This window comes from Bactrocera tryoni, unplaced genomic scaffold (assembly GCF_016617805.1).
Source record: "Bactrocera tryoni isolate S06 unplaced genomic scaffold, CSIRO_BtryS06_freeze2 scaffold_25, whole genome shotgun sequence".
NCBI lineage: Eukaryota > Metazoa > Arthropoda > Insecta > Diptera > Tephritidae > Bactrocera > Bactrocera tryoni.
The window spans coordinates 1,975,699-2,000,709 of record NW_024395977.1 but is presented as its reverse complement, the minus strand read 5'-3'; the positions used below and the strand labels follow the sequence as shown (position 1 = coordinate 2,000,709).

The following is a 25,011-nucleotide window of genomic DNA, read 5'->3' as shown; positions in this document are numbered from 1 at the left end:
GTATCCACCACTCTCAACATAGCATATAAACACCTCCTTAGCAACCTTTTCTAGCAACAATGTTTAATATCTTACAGTGGAACATGCACGGATACTACAACAACTTTCACGAATTGGATATACTAATTAAAGAACACGCTCCAAGTTTTATTTCCCTTCAGGAAACTAACCTTGCTGCGGGCAAGTCTGCGGCATCGCCTAATCAATATCAAAGTTACTTTTACAACTTGCCTCAAAATCTAACTAGCAAGCAAGGCATCGCCATTCTAATTAAGAAGTCCATACCACACAAACAAACCCCTGTATCTTTAAATATAGCCACAATAGCAATAGAAATCTCATTATCTTTCCAATTTTCAATTATTTCACTTTATATACCACCCTCACAAAATTTTTCTTGCAGCGACCTAATAAATATTTTTCGGACGATATCCACCCCATTCATAATCGTAGGCGATTTCAATGCGTGGAGCCCTCTTTGGGGCTCCGCCACCACAAATATCAGGGGGTCTATAATTGAAGACTTAGTCTTCTCTGAAAACCTTATTATACTGAATGACAACAAACCAACACATTTTTCCACACACAAAACATTCACCACTGTAGACCTTACAATCTGTTCCTCTAACATTGCACCTAAATTAACGACAAACACCCTTTCCCACCTGCATGGCAGTGATCATTACCCTATCCTTACATCCCTTTCCAATCCTTTGAGTCCACATGTTTGGAAAGACTGCTTCCAGACTTTGCGTGGACCGTCCTTGCACTCCCAATATCAGCAGGGAAGCTGCCACAATCACAAAAATCATTCGCATATCAGCCCATCTGCCTATTCCACAAACCAATCCCAAAGTTCATAAAAAGATCGCGCCCCACTGGTCCTCTGAACTATCCCAATTACGAAACGAAAAAAGATTTCTTTGGACGGAATATAAGCGAACAAGGTCAAATTCAAATTTAATGCTATACAAAAAGGCAAATGCGATCTTTAAGAAAAAACTTAAACAATCTAAAAGGGAGTGCTTAAACAAATTCTCCGAGTCCATTAACCATCAAACAAATCCAAAAAGAGCATGGTCCGATATCAAACGACTTTCTGGCACTAATCCTCAATCGCATATTACTTCAATGAATAGCGCACATGGCCCTATCGTTGACCACAAGCAAATAGCAAATCACTTCGCAAAGTACTGGTCCGATTATTCACACGATTCAAATTTCCATCCAACTTTCCTTTCAGAGAAGAACAAATACCTCAACAGTAGTTCCAAGAGTCCCCCTGCAACTAGCATCACCGACTGCAAGATCAATAACATTGAATTCGAATCAACTCTATCTTCTTTAAGTGGGAGAACCCCCGGGGCTGACAGAATATCATATCCTATGTTGCAACATTTACCCCCATGCATGAAGACAAGATTTTTAATGCTATATAACAACATCTTAAGCCAAGGTACGTTTCCTCAGGCTTGGAAGCACGCAGTCGTTGTCCCCATTCCAAAATCTGGCAACCCCACCACAGAAACTTCAGGCTTTAGGCCTATTTCTTTACTGAATTGCCTGGGAAAACTACTCGAAAAAATTATAGCCAGACGTATTTCGTGGCATGCCTTAACCAAAAATTCCATGAGCCCTCAGCAAATAGCTTACAAGGACGGGCAAAGCACCATTGATGCTTTGCTGGTCTTTGAAAATCATGCATCTTCAGCCTTAGCAAACAGGAACCACCTCTCTGCACTTAGCATTGACTTCGAAAAGGCCTTCGATCGGGTTGGAGTCCACGTTGTACTACGGCAACTCGAAAAATGGGGCATTGGGTGCCATATTCTAAGACTCATTCAGTCATTCCTCACAAACCGAAGATTCGTCTGTAAAGTCAACAACACATTGTCAGACCCGTTTACTCTCCATAACGGAATACCCCAGGGGTCTCCCCTCTCTGTATCCCTTTTTATCGCTGCTTTTAATGAAGTGAGCCATATAATTAATAAATATATAAATATTGATCATATTTGCTATGCTGATGATGTGTTGATTTTCAGTAAACTTAATGATATAAATGTTGTTAAACGAGACTTCACAAATATTCTTAGGGATCTAAATATGTATATGGTCCGAATCTTCGGGCGCCAATGTGGCTGTAAATAAATGCAAAAATTTCCACATTTGTCGCAAGCACAAATGTGATTACTTTACAATTATTTACAATAACAGCCCTATCTCAAACACTAATAGTCTTAAGTCCTTAGGTGTAATTTTTGATAAGAAACTTACCTTTAAGGAACATTGTTCGTACTTAAGAAAGCAACTGGCTGCCCGACTGAATATTATCAAATATCTATCATCTAAACATTGTTTAATCAACTCCGCAACTCTAATAAATGTAACGAGGGCGCTTGTGTTGTCGAAGATAGATTACTGCCTTCCTATCTATGGTAATTGCGCGAAAAACCACATCAAAAAACTGTACTCTCCGTACCACATGGCAGTAAGCAGAAGCATTCGTGCATTTCCAAAATCGCCCACCAAATTCGTCCTAGTGGAAGCCGGCTTACCCACAATCGAAGAGAGATTCGAACTGAACCTAATGAAACTCATACCTAAGCTTTTTAAATGTTACAACAGTACTCTCTACGAAACAGTAAGATCGGACCTCCAAAGGGAAATTAACCCTGGACGCAAATCGACAATTTCACTGTGTATAGAACTCACCAGAAAGCTTGGAATCACCGTGCCATCACTGCGGCAGAGAGAAGTATTTCCTACCTGGCAGATAAAACATGGATCGTTCATGTTAAGCTTGGGGAAATTCAACAAAAGTCACACCAACCCCGCCATTTATCAACAACCCTTTGCTGAGTCTACAACTCCTCTTCTCCCTGAATGGACTCTAATCTTCACGGACGGATCCAAAACCGAGACAAGTACGTCATTCGCAGTTGTCGATGACAAAGGAGCAACAATTAAAGTTGGAATCCTGCCAAGCTACGCCTCCGTTTACACAGCAGAAGCCGCAGCGATCCTCAACGCTATCATTTTCGCTTCAAATTCCAAATTGAAAGCAATTATTTGTACAGATAGCAAATCAACTATATCAGCGGTCTTAAATGTCATGAATAAATATAACATCATTTCTTGCTTCCGTAGCAAACTAGCTGAAAATAGCCCCAATATAAAACTAATGTGGATTCCAGGCCATGCCGGCATACGCGGGAATTAACTGGCGGATAAACGCGCTAAACTAGCGGCTAGTGAACCGCTCGTTACGTTTGACTTTCTTGAGAATAAAGACTTATATAAGATGGCACACCAACACCAACTTAAGTCGCTAAGGGAGAATTGGAGACACATCCAACACCAATACACTTTAAATAACCCAGATAGGAGCAAACCAACCTATCCACCAAACTGTCGATGTAACGATGTTAAATCATTTGTCCGCCTACGTTTAGGGCACACAATAGCCACACATTCGTACTTATTCAACCGGTCCAGTCCGCCTTACTGCCAACATTGCCCGTGGGCTTCACTAACAGTCCATCACCTGCTCGACGAATGCCACCATTTCACAGCAACTAGGAGGACTATCTTCGATAACCAAACACCTACAACACTTTTGAAAATTACGTCTCTCGAGAACGTTACAAAAATTTCAAAATACCTGGATAAATGCGGTCTAAAACATTTAATATGACATCCTACCTAGCTTAGATAAGAACTTTGTTTTTGTTTTACTTAAGCATGTATATAGATTTTATGAAGATTTTAAATATATAAAGCGTGGACAATAGAACTTAATTTTAGTCATCTAGCCTTAGATCCACCAGCGAGCCGAAGGTCATGGCAGCCAGTGCTCCTTTTTTTCTTGTAAAAAAATAATTGTATTAAAATAATTGTATTATTGTAAAAAAATAATTGTATTATTTTTTTCACATTTATAAATAAATAAAAATAAAATATTTCTTATTATAATATACATATATTTCTTATTATAAGTAACTCATATTCGTTGGGTATATTTAAGTTTCTTATTTTTACAGAAAAATGCCACGTGAAAAAGCAAGAAATATTGGTCGACGTTAATAGATATTTAATAAATCAGTCGAAGAACAGTCGGAGGATAATATAAATTTAATAAATCAAGTTGCACGTACACGTGCAATTGAAAATTCTGCGCAACGCACTCAACGTCTTTGTGCTAATACCATAAGGGGGTAAGGTTTTAAAAGCAAAAAAAGGATATATTTGTGTTTTTTTTTGCGGCGACATCGTAACATATTTTTATTCAAATTAATGACATATTATTATAAAACTTTTGAAGTATATTAAAAAAAATGTTCAATGAAAAATATTCTTAAATAAGCCTGTGACGGTGAATCTTCAGAAGCGCCTTGAAAAAAAGTGGTTTTTTATAACTCGTTACCGGATCATCTGAAACAAAAAAATTGTTATGCGTTTTAAAGGTGATGTATCGGGTGATTTTTTAAGAGCTTGATAACTTTTTTTTTAAAAAAAACGCATAAAATTTGCAAAATCTCATCGGTTCTTTATTTGAAACGTTAGATTGGTTCATGACATTTACTTTTTGAAGATAATTTCATTTAAATGTTGACCGCGGCTGCGTCTTAGGTGGTCCATTCGGAAAGTCCAATTTGGGCAACTTTTTCGAGCATTTCGGCCGGAATAGCCCGAATTTCTTCGGAAATGTTGTCTTCCAAAGCTGGAATAGTTGCTGGCTTATTTCTGTAGACTTTAGACTTGACGTAGCCCCACAAAAATAGTCTAAAGGCGTTAAATCGCATGATCTTGGTGGCCAACTTACGGGTCCATTTCTTGAGATGAATTGTTCTCCGAAGTTTTCCCTCAAAATGGCCATAGAATCGCGAGCTGTGTGGCATGTAGCGCCATCTTGTTGAAACCACATGAGTCAACATTTAAATGAAATTATCTTCAAAAAGTAAATGTCATGAACCAATCTAACGTTTCAAATAAAGAACCGATGAGATTTTGCAAATTTTATGCGTTTTTTTTTTTTAAAAAGTTATCAAGCTCTTAAAAAATCACCCGATATTTCTCGAAGTAATCAGAAAGAGTTTTTTTTCTAGTTTTTGCAGAAAAAAAGGAAGTAAAAAGCGCGATTTTAGCTCAGAAAATCGCGGTTAATTTGTTAATTCAATTTCAATAGAAATTGTTTTTGCGGAAAATTCGTAAATTCAATTCATGCTTCCAAATGACGTCATTTGGAGCAACAAAAATTGTTTATCATAACGAAGGAGATTTTTACAAATTTATTTTATGGGAAAAGAGGAGCAACAATCACATACTCGGTGCGCTTACAATCATATAGAGTAGATGGAGGAACGAGAAAATTTGGACATTTTGGAAACGTTGCAACTTATAGATTACACTTTTTTAAGTCAATAATTTCTGTTTATCTCATAAATATACTAATTTGAACTATAAACTTCTACGCATATTGGTTGATGATTCGTGCTAATGAAGGCAACAACATTCTCCGATGCAGACATCAGTACATTGTGGATATGTATGTAAAAAGTGAAAGTGAGAGATTATGATATATAAAATTTAATCAAGCAAAAGTTCGTACTGAAGAGTACATTAATTTGCGTGATGTCATAATCGGTAACGTAGATGCAAAAATGAGATCAACAACATCGGTACTGCATATATCCTCCCATCATCATACATATGTACGTTTATAGTCCGCGTCATAGTATGCAAGAATACATTCACGACGCTATGATTTACGTACATGCATAGGGCCGACCAGATCTTTTTATCACATTGACGTGTAGTCCAAAATGGGATGAAAGTAAAAATTGTAATTAAAAGTTGTCAGGTCAAACATCGATGCATCGCCATGATATCACTGCACGTGTCTTCTAACAAAAATTGAAATCTTTGATTAATTTGATTACACATCACTCGGTATTTGGTGAAACACATTGTTGGCTTTACTCTGTTGAATGGCAAAGACGAGGTTTACCACATGCGCATATTTTAATTTGGTTGGTGGATAAAGTACGCGCAGAAGAAATTGACAATATAATTTCAGCGGAAATTCCAGATCCGAATTTTGATCAAGAATTGTTTTCCAAACCATGTCAATTTGTGGCTTAGATTTAGAATATCCGTGTTTCTCTCACGGTCAATTATATGTTGCATGTTCCAGAGTTGAAAAATCATCGAATTTGTTTGTTTGTACACCTCAAGGATTAACAAAAAATCGTGTACATCTAATGGCATCACGATAAACTAAGTTGTATGTAAATTATAAGAAATATATATTATAAATAAAATAGTTTGATTGTAAGTTTTTTCACTTTTAATTAAAACAACAGTATACACATACTCACACGCTATGGATTGGTTGAATTGTGATAAATGTACCTGTAATGAGGTTAGATATTGCAATAACTTTTTATAATAATGATTTCCGATCCTCTGGTTAACGTTTTCCATATCAACTCAATATGTTAAATTTAGCCTCGTAGGTCGAGTTAGTGCGCGGCCACGCACTGAGCGGCTGAGCGATGAGCGACGAAATTAAAACATATGTATGAAATGCCATTGAAGTGGCCACGCAGTAAGTGATGAGCGATTTCTCTGCGACTGAGCGACGTCGCTTAACAATTAAAACATGTTCTAAATTTCAGTTGACTGCTGAGCGGCGAACAGAGAGAATGGACAAATTTAACATTGAAATGCTTATTTCTGAGGTGCAAAGCTACCCAGTTTTGTGGCAGGATAGCCACAAAGACTTCAAAAATAAAAATATCACTGACAACATATGGAAAAAACTGGGAGAAATATGTGGTTGTTCTGGTGAGTGTTTTTTTATTCATAAAAAAATTGGTTGTTAACATATTAACATGATAAAATTAAAATTTTAAGTGGAATTTAATGTCCAAACTGCCACAAGTATTCTGTTAATTCATTACGTATATTTAATGCTGTTTGGCTGCTTCTGTTGAAGTTTTGCTGTTGTTCTCGATCAACTGTATTTGTTTGAGCGTTATAGTTTATATAGTGTTTATAGTTGTTGTTGTTTGTAAGTAATCAAGATCACTATCGCCATCGCGCTCCCCCACAAAATTGTGCAGTACACAAGCACATTTAATTAAAATAATAGCTATTCTTGGTGTTGTTTCAATGGCTTTTTGCAAAAACCGCCATTTACTGCTTAATATTCCAAATGCGCATTCAATGCATTTTCTTGCTATTGAAAGTCGATAATTAAAATTTTCTGTTTTCGCATTTAAATTCCTACGTGGAAAAGTTCTTAACAAATATGTTTTCAGTGGATAAGCTTTATCACCAATCAGAAAATTAGGTAAAATAGTATTTGAGTTTGGCAATGCTTGGGGAAGAGGAACATTCAATTTATCCGCTTCAAGCAATCGAAATAATGTTGATCCAGAAAAAGTACCGCCATCACTTTGCTTTTCTCTTCCTCCCACTTCTATAGTTACAAATTTTTTGTCAGCATCTGCTACACCTTGCAGTACTACGGAAAAGTAGTGCAAATAATTAAAATAATGGGACCCAGAATTTGCCGGACACTTAATTTGACAATGTTTGCCATCAATACTGCCAAAACAGTTCGGAAATTTCCAACGCCTATAGTAATCATTTATGATAGTTTTAAGGCGGTCTGTTGTTGGTATAGGCATATACTCCTCCAAAAGTTCTTTCCATATTATTTCGCATGTTTCTGAAATAATTAATCTGACTGTGCTTCTGCCCATGCGAAAAGCAAAAGCTAAATCGCGAAACGAATGTCCTGTAGCTAAAAACCTGCAAATATGTAATATAATTTAATTCAATATACTAATAACATTTCAGGAGAAGCAGCAAAAGGAAAGTGGAAGAATTTAAGAGACACATACAGGAGAAATCTGCAAAAGAGTCAACCAGCAAAATCGGGCTCCGAAGCTCCGAAGCGTTGTTCCGGATCCTATGGATGGGAATCTCTTGGAACCAGAGCAATATCAATGTTGCAATCCTAATTATTCGACTTTGATTAACGATCTACTAAGTGAAGAAGACTCTGTTTTTAAAACTGTTGATATGCCTGAAACCAGCACTTCTGCTTCCACCAGTTGCTCTACAAATGTGCCACCAAAAACAAAGAAAAGGAAGGGAAGTACAAGCGAGTTTGAATCTGAATTTCTCCAAATTGAAAAGGAGCGAATGGAAATTTTAAAAGCTGAGATAGAAAAGAAGGAAGAAGATGATGATGATCTTCAGTTTTTAAAAATTTTCTTGCCATTTATGCGGCAGTTTAACAATATTGAAAAATTAGAAGTCAGAGGAGAAATACAAAATGTAATTTTAAACAAATACCGGACATCGTTTGCCAATAATCAGAACAAACAGTAAAGTATATATGTATGTAATATTATGTTTAACTTAAATAAATAAATAAAATAAAATTTATGTTTAACTTACCTCAAGGTCAAAACAAGCCTCAGCTCTGCATGAATTGTTTTCCTTTGTTTTGTTAATTTAGGACGAACTTTTTCAAGCAATATATCAAAAGATTGTATAGACATACGTAGATATTGAAAGAATCTATCTGGAAATTTACGTAGATTTTGATATAAATGATTAAATTCACCGAACCTCCATCTTGTTTGGTTTATAGGATGAACACCATACTTTCTTTTTTTTTATACGTAGCAAGATTCTATAAACATGATATCTATTTTCAAGCAGTAATAAACGCTGTACAGCCCTTGACAACGGCATTTTAGCAATTAATCGCTCAACAACAGTCGCTCAGTAAAAAGCCATACGTCGCTCAAAATCGTCGCTCAGCCGCTCATCGCTCAGTCGTTTACTACGTGGCCGCGGCCTTATAGTGCCCATACACGAGCACACAAGTGCGTTCGATCGGTATGAATTCGTTTGCCCATACACGACACAAATCCATTTTGCGTTCGTTCTTCACAGAGTTAACATATGCGACAGGCAAGCGGAACATTTCTTGGAATTTATTTCTAATGTAGCATTTTTATCTATTTCATTGTATTTCGTTAATAAGTTATTCAAACTTTTATTTTTCTTACACTAAATATGTATATGTATGAGCGTTTAGGCAAAAAGCGAAAACTTTGAAGCGTGATTTCTCGGTTTTTAATTTTTACGATTATTCTTAATTGACGGGCAGGATAGGAAAAAAACTAAAAGTCGTATGGAATTAGGGCAAAGTTTATTATCATTGACATAAAATTATCTTATATTTAAACTAAAAAAAATATTAAGAAAAGTCAAGTTTTAACATATTTTTAAACAGCATAAAGTAAAATTCTTTTGATCAGAAGCCACTATTTATTCAATTTTTAATAAAATTTTAAATTTTACACATTTTTTTGGAATTTTCTTAGTTTAACTAGAAGATAAATTAATAAAAAATGTTAATCTCTTTGAATTTTTTGTTTCCGATAGAAATTGCGACCTGCATCCTGCCCGCCGTCCGAAAAATGTACATGCGAGATGCATCGGGTAATTGCTTCCCAAAGACAGAATATCAAAGATTTCGTATCCAAAAAATTTGTGAAAGATGTTCAAATATATAACTATAAAGCCTAGAAATTTCTCTTCAATCAATGATTTCTTTCCTCCCAAAAAAATCCTCAAAAAAATCGATTTTTGAAGCCTCGAAAGCAGGCTCTCCCTTAACACTTGCCATTGTCCGCGATCTTCACTGTTCGGCGACACGAGAAAAATGAGATTTTGTGCGCCGACAACGCCATACACGATAAACATGTTCGCGCACCGATCGTAAAAAATCAAACATTTTCGCGAACATGGATCGGTACGCGAACAAGCCCATACACGATAAACCGCAAGCGCACACATACCGATCGAACGCACTTGTGTGCTCGTGTGTGGGCGCTTTTAGTGTCATACATATATCACTCATATCTCATATAAAGATGTTATTAATATAACATAATTTTAGCTGACGCGAACTAAAATGTAACAATAAAACTAAGTCTAGGTTTCTCGCATTCAATATAAGCCAACGATATACCAAATTTGAGTTCAATTTTTTTATTATTGTATTTCCTCAAATAATGGATGTTTAATTTTTCGCAACATTTTTTAATTCTTTAAAGGATTGACAGCATCTGAAAGAATTTCTCTGGCTTTGTTTTTCGCTACGAACTTGACACTTCCTAACTTGTTTCAAAATCTTTCTCTTATTTTTGTTCTGTAATTATTTCTCCATAATTAGTCATTGTTTGTTTTTCTGTCTTTGATTGATATTTCTATATTTGTATGGATATTAAAATTTCTATCGTTCGACTATTTTGGTGGCTGGTATGGGTTTCAACTAAATCATTGTTGTCGATTTATATAACAATCCTCTTAGTTCGAGTAAGTGATTATTAAAGTATGACCTTTGTTGTGTCTGTCCAAGAAAGTTATTTGATTGTCTGGGAGTCATAATTTGATTTTGCAGTGTTCTAGGTATTAGGAGAGGTCTGACCTGTGAATGTGTGAGTGGTGGTAGGCTCCTTCATGTCGAGAAGACGTGAAAAGTTTTCTCGTAATTCGCGAGTAAAGCTATAGAGGGGCATACCTCTTTGTCATTAATTGCTCCGATTCCCATCCTAATTCCATACAGCCCAAATTTGGAGATGGTATTCCAATACTGTATGCTCGTATGATTTTAGTATTCCATCGTAACTTTTCGTCAATGAGTAAAACTCAACCGAGTGAAAATCGGGCACTTTGTCTAATTCTACCTTGGTGACACTCTACTTTAGTTTTGCGCAAAAAATTTCTTTAAATATTTTTCTTTACCATAAATATTTAACTTTTCAAATATTTTATTTTTTTTTTTATTTTTTTCACTCCCGAAATCGAAATTAATTTTTTTAATTTAAAACTTAATTTTTAATTCACTTAAATTCTAACAAATTCTTCTCAAAATTCCATTTCTCTTCATTGAGTACAAACTTGTGACTGACAATAGTTTCTTAAAAATACCCAAAGGCAGCGGGTAAACGGCATTGGCGCCGGAATTATTGGTGGCAGAGTTTAGCAGAACTTGCATATCAAAGGTATTTGATATCGGTCGATTGAGGGTTGAAGTGGATGTTTATTTATATTCAGTGATCAGCTGAAATACCGATAAATTCCGTGAGTTGGGGCGGATATTAGCTTTAACGAATTTCTTTATTTCATTTGGTGAACTTAAATAATGATAAAATTTTGAGATATTGATATTGATAATGAAATGTTGAAATAAATATTTTTTGTGTTAATTTATATAATTCAGCTAAATCTTACCTAATGAAAATTTTAAAATTCTTGTATTCTTAAGATAATGCGTGTTGAAGTATCAACGCATCGTACGAAACATATACGCAAAATTTCAAAGTTGACTTTCGCTACAGCTAATACACAATATAAAAATTAAAAAACATTTTCCACACAAGGGCTAAATGTGTGGGAAATAGTTAGATGTAAACACAATATTTGGTGTTCATTTTTATTTTAGACTCACCACCAAAATTTTAGCTCACTCTTCATGATTTAACGGCTTTAGGCTTACAAATAAATGAGTTTGGCCTTTGTTGAATTTATTGGCTCAACCTTTGAGTTTTTGTGTAACTGTAGAAGGGTACACATACATAGGCGACATATAAAGCACTGAATACAAATTAGGAATAAAAAATTATTCAATAACTTAAATGGAAATGTCAGTCACATTCGTACTTATTAGGGACGTTCATTTATCCTGTAATAACCACTTCCGCCGTCTTCTATATACTAATATTATTATGGTTGTTATCCTAAATATGAAATTATGCAAATATTCTTATGTCAAAATGTTAGCCAAATGGCTACTACGGTTTCATTAGCATATCTGCACAAGTTAACCCCCGGTGCAAAATTTCGGTTAGAAATTCGGCTATAATGCGCTAAATGTTGCGTTTAAGTTCTTCGAGCGTTGCTGATTAATTGGCCTAAACCTTTGTTATACCATAGCACCTGGAGAAAATAATCTATCGCATGATCCTGACGGCAATTTCGCTCGCTATTGAAAAATAATGCCCGTTTATGCCGTCAAACCATAACCACATATCGACTGATATAATGCTGATGTGATATAAACGTCGACGTTACGAGTTTTCGAAAGGTTGCGCGTTGGCTACGGCGAATATCGCATTCGATGGAATGATAAGCTGTATGAGATATACGACGCCTTGACATAGTTCAGCGAATTAAAAGATAGCGGCTGCGCCGGCTAGGTCATGTCCTACGGGTGGACGAAAACACTCCAGCTCTGAAAGTACTTGACGCAATACCCGCCAGGGGAAGCAGAGGAAGAAGAAGATATCCACTCCGTTGGAGAGATCAGGTTGAGAAGGACCGCTTGAAATTTCCAATTGGCTGCGAAAAAAAGAAATGACTGTCGCGCTGTTGTTAACTCGGATATAATCGCGTAAGCGCTATCTACGCCAGTAAAGAAGAAGAAGAAGATTTAAACTCAAGAAAATGGATGAAATTTATTCTAATGGTTGTTAGAGGAAAAAGTCAATCAGTAAATAAAGATTTAGTACTGATTTAAGTTACTGGTTTTTTTAATTTTCAGTGCTGAAGCACATTATGTTTAAGAACCATATCAAATATCACAAATTTGTACCAAAATAAACGGTTTTATGTCAGCTGGAAAGTCGGAACTCACTATATACATAGCTTATATTGAAGTTAGATAATGATCCGAACTGTTTACAATAACTTTTGGTGTTACTATTGTTATTTAATTATAAGATAATAATAAGATACATATCTCACACATTGACCAATATTTACAGCATAAAGGAGCTCTGGTAATTGGTGGACTGCGGAAAATGTGTGAATTGTATATTATATAGAGGATTAAAAAGTTTCGATCTGATTTTTAGACGTGAGATGTCATACCCTATAGAAACTATTTGTGCATAAGTGTTCTCCGACACTATAATTAGTGCTTGATTTATGTGTATGGTATACTGAGAATGAGGAAATTTAAAAGCATATTTCGATTAGTTTTAGATGTTTCAAACAACATTTAGGTGAATATAACTCATTTATTAATTTACAACAAGCTGCAAAAGTATAAACATTGTAGCTATTTCTGTAATCGCAGAATGTTCCATTTTATCAGTAGAATTTAAGAATGCTTACATTTTCCGTAGTAGTGACCACCTTAGTACAGAATTAACTTCTTTCAAATGCTTATTGAAAGAAAAAAGTTTTCAAGTTGAAAATAAAGATTTTTACTAAAATGAATTGTTTAATTGAAATACGCGAAATAAAGCCTCGAGTTAATATATTTTTTACGATAGCTCGTTTCTATTATCAGTTTTGCCTTAAGTATTGATAGCAAGTACTTAGGAAAAGTTTAGGAAGTACATATCCCTCGCTATTCTGCTTTTGTTTTCTACATTGATAACACTGTACACTCAGGAAATTGTAGATATAAGCTTAATATTTTTTCAATTTGTTTAAATATGAATTTTTTTAGAAGTCATGAAAGCATATAGCAGAAGATACACTCTTATATAATGCAGTGATTATTTTTTCGTCTGAGAAAAAACCGTAATTTGACTAACATTATTTTAATCAATTGCCTTTTTATTCGATTTGAAATATTGTAAAACTAAGAACGTAAATAGTTTACTCTGTTCTATATCGTAAACAAGGAAACTAAAAGAAAAACGATTATATTCTACACACTATGTTGTAAGAGCAGGACAAAAAATGTTTGTAGACATTAACGAATGACAACTTAAAGGTTGTTAATTGTGCTGCATCGCTTTCAGAATTTAACATATTAAAGTTAGAGGGTTATGTCTTGCTGATACAGATGTACCTATTGTAACCATATGCACTATACTATACAACTATACAAAGGGGTAACCATTCTTGCTTAGCCTCGCCTTTTTAATATTTGATTATTTATTTCTAATATATGTACATATGTACATATCTTAACGTATTTCGCCGTCAACATATTACTATGACCTTTCAAATTACATTGATTATCTTTAACGTAAACAAATAAGTATGCAACTTTTAGATCAAGTTGAACTTCTTGTTCTGCATGAGGACGATTTTAATACCATTCTGCGGCCGACGATGGCAAAGCAATGGATGGAAAGGAAGGCAGCCATTTCATCATTGGAGTATTTTAAGTATTTAAATCATGATCAGGTAAGCATAATGTAATGGTTGTCAAAAAAGTCTTGCGGTATTTTCTCTAGTTGGCGCTGAAAGCGTGTAGTTCTAGTTTTATTCGTCGCATCGGGTCATGCTATACCTTTTTGGAAAGCTCATTTCACGCGCTAACACGTGTTCGATTGATTGTCGTTTCTTTTAAGTCGTTCGTGAGTTATAGCGTCGCAAACATGGAGCAAAATAAAGAGAAAATACGGCATATTTTACAGTACTACTACGATAAAGGCAAAAATGCATCTCAAGCCGCCAATAAAATTTGTGCAGTTTATGGACCCGATACAGTTTCCATTTCCACTGCACAACGATTTGTGCAGTTTATGGACCCGATACAGTTTCCATTGGTGTAGAGGTGGTCGAAGATGCGCCACGCTCCGGAAGGCCTGTCGTCGAAAATTGCGATAAAATCGCTGAATTGGTCGAAAGAGACCGGCATAGTAGCATCTGTAGCATCGGTCAAGAGCTGGGCATGAGTCATCAAAAACTCATTATAAAAATATTTCAATAATTCAATAAAAATACCGCAAGACTTTTTTGACAACCCATTATTTATTACTAGTTTACTACAATACTAATTACACATTTGACACTTTCTTAGATTATTGCAGCGTGCAAATTAGGCCTTATTCGTCAGTTTGATCCACTGGAAACAATATATTATGAAGATAAAGGTCACATTAGTTATGTGCATTTCGTAATTAGTGGGGAATGCATGATTTTACAATGTTTAAAAATGAAGGTGACAAAATAACGTACTTTTATTATTTTCCCCCTTACCGATTTCTTTTCATATAGTGATGATGAAATATCAATATATTTGGGGTTCTCACAACCCGTCGTAAAGCATCGTAAAATCGTAAAATTATAAATTTTTACACTTGTTTAAAAAAATTGATGTTGGATTTCATACAAAAATGAGTTCACACATTTACAATTCTCAATGCTATGTTTTCGAATCGTTATAACTTATAACATTATGAGACTTGTGAAAACCCTAACTAAAACAAATTATTAATAAAACAACTTATGATAAGTTGAAAATATTTAATGTGCCAAAGAAAACTTCCAACATGACAATATTATCTATATAATATATATATATAAGAAATCGGTCCCAAAAATAATAAATAAGAAAAATAATTAAAACTTGAATACTGATTTTCAGGTTACTACTAAAGCCGGTGGAAAATCTTTTGAACTCTTTGATATTTCTCAAAACGAAGGCGATAATCTACTATTTCAAGATTCCGCTTTAAATATTTCTAAAGATGGTATTTTTCGCAATATATCTTCGTTTTTTGATGTGAATTATGAAATAATGTCTGAAGAGGATGATAAAAATAAAAAAGGAAGTCGACTGGTAAGATATTTTAATAAACTATAGTTAGAACTTCCCAGCAATGTACAAATGTGTACCTCGCACATAATATTAAAATCAACAAAGTAATAATAAAAACTAATCGAGGGAGATATAGAGTATATATATATAGTATAAACAGTTTAAATGATAACTGCGGAACTTGCTGGAATCAATTTCCTCCACCCGAAGTCTTGTGGAAGATCGTATTTCAGCTGATGTTAGTTCGATATCGTTTACTTGAAATGTCATTATCTGCTTCAATTATAGAATATTTCAGCAGCGTTGACAAATTTCAGTATGTTTCTTTTGGAGACAGAATGTCTTTAAGAAAAAGCAGGCCTTTACAATACTGCCACTTCCTAGAATATATTGCTGACTGGTCTTGTCAAGTCCCTTTTGGACTTTTTTTCAATTTTTTACTTAACTTCTTTATACACCGCTTATACAGTTATAATCAAGTTAACAACAACGCGTCGTTTCTTCTTTTTGAAATGTGGCGCCAATTGGAAATTTCAAGCGAAGCCAGGTCCTTCTCCACCTGGTCTTCCTAACGGAATGGAGGTCTTCCTCTTCCTCAGCTTCCCCTGGCGGGTACTTCGTCGAATACTTTCAGAGTTGGAGTATTTTCGGACCATAAATCTTTCGCAGAATCTTTCTTTTGAAATCTCGTAACGTCGACTTATCAGATGCTGGAATCGTCCCCGCCTCTGCACCATATAGTAGGACAGGAATAATAACTTATAGAATTTTGTGTTTATTCGTCCTGAGAGGACTTTACTTCTCAATCCAAACTAGCCCGAAGTAGCACCTGTTGGCAAGAGATATTCTGCGTTAGAATTCGAGGCTTACGTTGTGTAAATGTTAATGCTGGTTCCACGACAAACGAAATTATCTACGTCTTCAAAGTTATGACTGTCAACAGTGACTTGCGAGCCAAGTCGCGAGTGCGACGACTGTTTGTTTAATGACAGGAGATATTTCGTCCTGCACTCGTCCACCTAGTGATTAATAGTGCTTCGCTTCCTTATCCATTCTGGAAAAAGCAGAACTAACGGCGCGGGTGTTGAGGCCGATGATATCAATATCATCAGCATATGCCAGCAGCTGTACACTCTTATAAAAGGTTGTACCTGCTCGATTAAGTTCTGCAGCTCAAATTATTTTCTCCAGCAGCAGATTGAAGAAGTCGTAAGATAGAGAGTCGCCTTGTCTGAAACCTCGTTTGGTATCGAACGGCTTGGAGAAGTCCTTTCCGATCCTGACGGAACTTTTGGTGTGCTCAACGTCAGCTTACACAGCCATATTAGTTTTGCGGGGATACTAAATTCAGACATCGCGGCATTAAAGTAGATCCTTTACGTCATGTCAAAAGCAGCTTTGAAATTGACAAAGAGGTGATGCGTGTCGATTCTCTTTTCACAGGTCTTTTCCAAGATTTGGCGCATGGTGAATATCTGGTCGGTTGTTGGTTTTCCAGGTCTAAAGCCACACTGATAAGGTATAATCACTTTGTTGACACTGGGCTTTAATTTTTCACACAATACGCTCGATAGAACCTTATATGCGATGTTTAGAAGACTTATCCCACTGTATTTAGCGCAGATTGTGGGGTCTATCTTTTTGTGGATTGGGCAGAGAACACTTAAACTCCATTCGTTGGGCATGCTTTCGCCCGACCATATTTTACAAAGAAGCTGACAAATGCTCCATATTAGTTCTTCGCCGCCGTGTTTGAATAGCTCCGCCGGCTTTTGCCGCTTTGTTGGTAATAGCTATTCGAACTTCTTCATGGTCGGGCAATGGAAAGTCTGCTCCATCGTCATCAATTGCGGAATCGCGTTTGCCTTCTCCTGGCGTTATTTTTTCATTGCCATTCACCAGGCTTGAGAAGTGTTCTCTCCACAATTTCAGTATGCTCTGGGCATCGGTCACTAGATCACCTTTGTCAAGCTCTTTATACTCACGCATTTCGACCTGTCTCTTTTTTTTTGCCGTTGCGAGGTAGACAGTCTGTTTTCTCTCTGCTGTGACACGAAACTCCTCGTCGTACCAGCTGTTCTTTTGCCTTTTCTGAAAACCAATGTTTTCGTTTGCAGCTGTAGTGGTCTGATCGATCTGGTTGGAGGATTTTCGAGCCAGAAACAGCCACGTAGCTTAGTGAATTTTTCTATGCTGGAGTCCAGTACTACAGATAACCATATTCCGGGCCTCGACGAAGTCGATCAGCCTCAACCCATTTGGGGATGTTTCCACGCGAAGGCTGTATTTATCGACTGTTGTGCCAAAGGTACCTTCCTTGCCCACTCTGGCGTCAAAGTCGTCAAGCACGATTTGGACATCTTACCGGAAGCTTCTCTCATCGGTGCGTTCCAACCGCTGTTAGAAGGCATATTTGGTCACATCGTCTTTCTGTTCCTTCGGGGCGTGGGCGCAAGGGGCATGCCCTCAAATCGTAATCCTTAATTCGTCAAAAGGGGCGTCTCTCATCCGAGGCAGTTGATAATTTTTCATTTGGGGGCGTTTTTTACGTGGCGGGTCCCAAACCAAACGAACAACCCAGAGTAGGGATGGTTCGCCTTCTCACTTTAGTAATAGGTAATTGGAACTGAAAAATCCCTGACTTTTCAGAATGCTGATCAACCCATTGATTTGATTCGCTGCGCTTTTGAGCGTCATGAAGTAAAGCTGTCGTTGGTAAGTACTAGCGTTAAACACACCGGACATTGTTTGGTAATGAGTTTACCCATGGCAATGCATCTCAAGGTGTCTAGTTCAAGTAATGACAGCACATTTCTTTTTATTTCAATACACCAAATGTTGTAAACAGCGGTCCTTTCAATACATTCGGTTGTATCTCCCAAAAAAACTACTCGAGATATACAAGTATACAAGGTTTGTCAGGAAAGGGTCGATTTAAAAAAATTTATTGAACCAATCATTATAAATCTTTAAAAACTTTCAAAATAGGCTCCTTCTGCGTCGATCCAGTGCTGCCCGCGCGGTTTTCAAGCATTGAAGGGGTCACGGAAGGCATTCTCCGGAATAGCCTTGAGAGCCTATATGCATGCTGCATGGATCCACTTTCATTTTCGACATTTGACATTTTCAGTCAAGGAAACAAAAAAAGTTTGTGAGGCCATATATGAGTTGTTGTAGGGTGGCTGCGTGGGCCTTGGTTAGGTAGCTATTCACAAGAAAGGCGGTGTGAGCCGGAGCGTTGTCGTGGGGCAACTTCCAATCGGCTGCGATGTCTTGAAGGACCCGATCTTTCGTTTTAGTCTCTTTAGAACATCCACGTAAAGCTCACGGTCTGAGTTCAAAACTTTGAGCACACGAATAACATTGCCGGAGTTTGTCGAAGTCGCAGGTCTCCAAGCACGGTGCGAACGAAACACACCACTTCTTGCAAAAGCAACATCTGGGTAAGCCTGTTTGATCAAACGTCTCTGTCGCAGATTTACCGACTTGCACTCAGAATTTAATCGCTTACCTCTTCTCTAACGAACGCTGCATTTTCGGCTTGCACCACTCACAGAAACACGTCGCGCGAAAATGTGTGTCCTGACTCTCCAGGTGCTTGGAGACAACACACCAGCCGCTCGTTTGTTAGCTAGGAACGCCCTCTACTGAATCCAGTCCGCGCGAGTTATGTTAGTGTTATATACTTATGTATATACAACATTTATTAGTGGAATGAATCTTAAGACTGACATATAATATTCTTATTATGCTTAACGAGACCTTAATATCGTACATACATATGTTTTATATATCGTAATGGCGTTGGTGGAGGGATAGTTGCCAGACTGTCATGTTAGACTACGTAACTTCCCCCCCGTTAAAATTAAAGTTTACATGAATTGTGATATAATATCATAAGTAATTATTAAAGTTTACATGAGTTGTGATATAATATCATAAGTAATTATTAATAGATTTAATACAAGCGGATTTTTTTTTTAATAATTAAATAAATCAAAAATTTACATATATCCATTACATTTTTTAATTTTTTTTTTGTACAGTTTTTTTTTGCTTTTACATATACTTATATCTATTAAATTATTATTTTCTGTTTGTGTTTGTAATCAATTTATTGATTTTTTTTTTGTTTTAGGAAATTTCTTGTATGTTAAATTTGTCATGAAATTTATATTTTCTTTTAATATTTTTAGCATGTATATTATTCAATTCATTAAATATAAACTTCGGTTGTTCTTTATGACGCACATTTTTATAATTTTTAATGTAGCCTTTATTCCTGTATTCTCGATAATTTTCTCTATGCAGATTTCTTTTATTCAAATTATTTTTTTTTTCATTAATCATTTTTGTGTATATATTTGTTTCATTACAATTTCCAGATTCCACACTAATTGGTTTTTCTTTTGTAATAGAATGGTATGAATTATTGTAGTATTCAATGGATTTGCTTACTTTGTTTTTAATGCCTAATAAATTATTTTCTTTATTTAACATCCTAATTTCTTCAGTTAGTGTATTATGCAACCTCTCGATGTCGGCGTTTCCAGTATGATTATTTGGTTTTGTTAGATGTAACTTTATATTTTCTGTTCTTAGGTAATCCCTAATGTTTACGCTTTTAAATTCGTTATCTGTAATCAATGTTTCAAAATGTTCTTTCTGTGATTGGTATTGTCTTAGTTTCTCAATTATTGTTTGGTTATTTCTGTCCTCAAGGTAGTAGGCAGTGGCAAATTTTGAGAAACGATCTATAAATGTTAAAAAGTTAGATTTTGAATTCGTGTAAATGTCCATATGTATGATCTGATTCTTATCCTTTGGGGTTTCGGTCATTGCGAACTTAGGTTTCACTGGTTTGCGATCGTATTTTATTCTATTGCAAGTATCGCAATTGTTAATATACTTCTGTATCAAAGTTTTTAAATCTGGATAATATATACATTTTTTCAATCCTTCGTAGTTTTCATTAATACCAGTGTGACCCGTTTCATTTTTATGGTACATGTGAATTTGTCTAAATGTTTCGTTTTCTGAAGCCATATCTTTTGCGTTGTAAGAACATCTGAAAAATTTGAAATTTGGCTTATTTTTGTATATATCTACAATTTTTTGTTGTAAAATGTTGTATTTTTTATCGTCGAGATCTGTGTAAATTCCTATTTTTGAACCTGAGATGTTTCGTTCTAAAATTTCTTCTAAATTATTACTAAGATCTTCTAAAGTGATGTAAATCTTTTTTTTATTATTTATAATTTCAAATTCTTTACTTTTAATGTTTGTAAAAATTATTTGAACAGGAAATCTATTGACTACTGTGTCTAAAATGCCAATGTAATTACTTCTATCATCAGCATGGGAATGCATTGAAGTTGTATCGTTACTTGCGTTATTATTTAAGGAGCTTGAACTGTCATTACCTACGTTTATTTCATGATTATCAGAATTGATTCTGCTTAAAAAATCTGCTACATGGTTATCTCCTCCCTTAATGTAATCGATATTTAGATTGTAGTCGCTTAGTTTTACTAACCATCGGTAAAGCCTTGGATTAGCATCTTTTCCTTGCGTTTTTGTATATAACCATTTTAACGGTTGGTGATCGGACGTAATATTAAATTTAACGCCATACAAATATGGACGAAAATATCCGACAGCCCAGACAATAGCCAAAAGCTCTTTTTCTGTGACCGAATAATTACGCTCATGGTCGTTTAAAGTACGACTGGCAAAGCAAACAGGATGTTTGTCCTGCTGCAACACTGCTCCGATTGCGAAGGAGCTGGCATCGGTTGCCAACTCTGGAATTTCTGTAATTATTCGCTTTAGTTTTTCAAACGAATTGATAAAATTTGGATCATTTATATTTATTTTGGCGTCTTTCTTTAGAAACTTTACCATCGGGTACGCTACATTTGCGAAATCTTTAATAAATTTGCGATAATAGCCGCACATACTGAGAAATGATTTTATTTGTTTAACGGATTTTGGAATCTTTAGTTCTAAAATAGTTTTTATTTTATTTGCATTGGGTTTAACGCCTTCAGGTGTCAAAATGTGACCTAGGTATAGGGTTTCTTTTGAGAAAAATTTACATTTATTGATTTGGATTTTTAGTTTCGCTTCTCTTAACTTCGCCAAAACTTGTTTGATACTTGTAACATGTTCGTCGAAACTGGTAGAAAAAATAAGTATATCGTCCAGATACACAACGCAAAATTTGTTAATAAAATCTTTCAAAACACTGTTAGTAAGTCTTTGAAACGTTGCTGGAGCATTTTTTAAGCCAAAAGGCATCCGAACGTATTCATAATGTCCGTAGGGGGTAGAAAAAGCAGTTTTCAACTGGTCTTCTTTATTGACTAGGATTTGGTGAAATCCTTTTGCTAAATCTATCGTCGAGAAGTACTATGCTCGTCCATGTTTGTCTAGTATATTGTCAATGTTCGGTATTGGAAATTTGTCGTCCGTTGTAATTTCATTTAATTTGCGATAATCCACTACTATTCTCCATTTCTTCTCGCCAGTTATGTCTGTCTTCTTTGGTACGATCCATAAGGGGCTATTATAAGGAGAGTTACTTTCTTTTATAATGCCTTGTTTCAGCATATCTCTAATTTGTGCACTTACTTCGTTTTCGTGTATTTGAGGATACCTATAAGCTTTTGTGTAAATTGGTCTGTCGGTAGTTGTTTTAATTTCGTGTTTTGTAATGTTAGTGTAGCTTAACTGCTGACCGTCTGTGTAAATTAAATCTTGATAATTATTGAGTATTTTGTTTAGAGCGCTTTTTTCTTCTGTATTTAAAAGCTTATATAAATTTTGTAAAACTTTATCATTTATATTGATTGTATTCAAATAATGAAACTCGTTTATTTTACTATATGGATAATCTTTCACAAATTTAATTTCGATATTATTTATAGTAATACTTTCTTTGTCCATATTAATAATTGCCTTTAGTGGTTTTAAAATATTTTGTCCTAGAATTGCATCAAAAGTTTTTCCCTCAAAGCTGGTTAACTTCCATGACATTGTGGCATCTTTTTTAAATTCTTTTGGTAAATTGGTAATAATCTCAAAATTAATTTTAGTTTCACTATTTAAAGATTTAAATTTTAATGGAACTTGAAGTGGAATTCTTTTGTAGTAAGGTAGTATTTTTTCATTTAGAAGTGAAGTAGTTGAGCCAGTATCTACTAAACATAAAACAATATTATTTTCTATGTGAAGCTCTATTATGGGTAATGTTCCCTTGAGGCTGTAACATGAAAATTTGAAACTTGGTTTTTATCAATTTCATCAACTTTTGCGTAATCTGAGTTCATAAGCTCACTTCTTCTAAAATTTGGGCTATTATATTGATTGGAATTTTGAAACCGAAATTTATTATTAATTTGACTTGAATAATTCTGCCTTGGCAAAAACTTTCTATTTTGATCAGGATAGAATTTCGGAAAATTTTTATTATAATTTCTCAAATATTGTTGATTTATTTTATATTCTTGTTGATCTCTGTTATAATTGTAACTTGAATCAGTATGTCTACTTTGTTTTGCATAGTTATAGTAATCATCATTGAAATTTGTACTATTACACTTATTCTGATTACGAATTAAACCTTCGGTTTCTAATAAATTATAAGCATCTGATAAGGAATTTATATTCCTATTTATAATTATCGAAGCCAAATTAGCATCTATATTATTCAAAAATGTTCTTAAAATGATTTTTTCATTATTTAGAGGACTAAACTCTATTGGTTTACTTACATCGTATTCAAATTTTTCGTTTAATTTGTATAATATATTTATTAATAATTCAAAATAAATTCTAATGCTAGTATGTCGAAGAGCAAACGCTTGCTGGTAAAGTTGATGGTATGTCTCCTTGATGCCGAAAGTTCTGATTAGAGTTGCTTTGATTTCGCTCCAGTTGGCATCTGACGATACAGTACGAATTGCATGTAATGCCTTACCTTGAATTTTATTTAGAATTACCCTTCGGTATACATATTCGTATGCTGTTGGATCTGCATACAGCATTGCCAGTACGGCGTCGACTTCTCTTAAAAACGAAGAGAGGGCATATATGCCGTGGACTCTGTGTGAATCTTTCACAATGTCGCTCACTGACAGCTGCAATGCTGGTCGTTTCTCACTGGAACTATTTGGGTGAGTTGCCATTGCCGGTTGGTTCTCACTGGAACTAATTGGATTAGTTGTCATTGTCAAGTACCGCTATTCGAAGTTACTAATTGGATTGTTGGAGTTGCCAAATGCCGCTATTTGAAGTTACTAATTGGATTGTTGGAGTTGATCATCCGATCGCAAAATTGTTGTTATATACTTCTTTTTAAAGGTGACCTTACGGTTTGCTACCATGTGGTGACATGAAGGTTATGTTACAACGTGGCATGTATTATATGTTAAATTTTGTTTTGCACATTAGCGACGATAATTTTTTTTAAATATTTTTATTTTTTTATATCAAAAAAGTATTTGTGAAGTAATAGTTCACTTTTTAATAGTTCAGAGCATATCGTTTTTTGCATACACATGTACATATATGTATAACTATGGATTTGCCGTGATTAATTTGCAGGTTACCGAATTGTCAATTTTGAGTTTGTATGTCTTGTTGATTTTACCTTCATTAGTTTACAGATTTTGCGTTTAGTCTCTTATTTTATTTCAATATGATATTAGCTTTTTGAATTGTAGAATAAAAAATGTGATTTGCCAAATTATGTAATTTAGAAACTGCTTTATTTCGCTTATTTTATTTTAATTTTTGGAATTTCGGAGTCCGGTACTGAACAATGAATGTTAAATACAGTTTTTCACTTAAAAAAAATATATATAATTTGTAGATTTCGACCTTAGTTATGTAGTTCTTGTAGGTTATGTAGTTAAGTTAATAGTTAACAGAGTTTTGATATAATGAAATTTAGCTTTCCTTTTTCATTTTTTAATTTTAGATCAACTTTTCTAGATTTTTATTTAACTTCACGAAATATTATTGTTTTTCATAGTTCCACCGATTAACTTTATTAACTTTTGGGTACAGGTAGGTTCGTCTTTCTTTTTTTGGGGAGCGACTGCGCCAGTTATGTTAGTATTATATACTTATGTATATACAACATTTATTTGTGGAATGAATCTTAAGACTGACATATAATATTCTTATTATGCTTAACGAGACCTTAATATCGTACATACATATGTTTTATATATCGTAATGGCGTTGGTGGAGGGATAGTTGCCAGACTGTCATGTTAGGCTACGTAACTCGCGGAAGTTAAATAATAATAATATTGTGTTTATTATTTTATCTATTTGTTGAGTTTAATATCTCCACCTTCACGTTTGATGTCAATACTAAGACTAAAGGATATTAGGTTTACT

General features: G+C 34.9%; 3 protein-coding genes across 4 annotated transcripts; 2 read left to right on the top strand and 1 right to left on the bottom strand.

Annotated features, from left to right (window-relative positions):
- Positions 1 to 6,699: 6,699 nt before the first annotated feature.
- On the top strand, positions 6,700 to 8,480 carry LOC120780944. Its single transcript, XM_040113175.1, has 2 exons — positions 6,700 to 6,849; positions 7,870 to 8,480. Exons 1-2 carry the CDS (start codon positions 6,708 to 6,710, stop codon positions 8,031 to 8,033), a joined length of 306 nt encoding a protein of 101 aa, XP_039969109.1. The 5' UTR covers positions 6,700 to 6,707; the 3' UTR covers positions 8,034 to 8,480.
- Positions 6,837 to 8,593, bottom strand: LOC120780940 (protein ANTAGONIST OF LIKE HETEROCHROMATIN PROTEIN 1-like). Its single transcript, XM_040113170.1, has 2 exons — positions 8,476 to 8,593; positions 6,837 to 7,821 (listed from the first exon to the last, which is right to left on the bottom strand). Exons 1-2 carry the CDS (start codon positions 8,577 to 8,579, stop codon positions 7,047 to 7,049), a joined length of 879 nt encoding a protein of 292 aa, XP_039969104.1. The 5' UTR covers positions 8,580 to 8,593; the 3' UTR covers positions 6,837 to 7,046.
- Positions 8,594 to 14,115: 5,522 nt separating this feature from the next.
- On the top strand, positions 14,116 to 15,732 carry LOC120780943. Of its 2 annotated transcripts, none has more exons than XM_040113173.1 (3): positions 14,116 to 14,241; positions 14,861 to 15,001; positions 15,428 to 15,732. In XM_040113173.1, exons 1-3 carry the CDS (start codon positions 14,167 to 14,169, stop codon positions 15,644 to 15,646), a joined length of 435 nt encoding a protein of 144 aa, XP_039969107.1. In that variant the 5' UTR covers positions 14,116 to 14,166; the 3' UTR covers positions 15,647 to 15,732. The 2 variants fall into 2 exon arrangements, with proteins under 2 accessions (XP_039969107.1, XP_039969108.1); XM_040113174.1 differs by lacking the exon at positions 15,428 to 15,732 and adding an exon at positions 15,058 to 15,159.
- Positions 15,733 to 25,011: the final 9,279 nt, after the last annotated feature.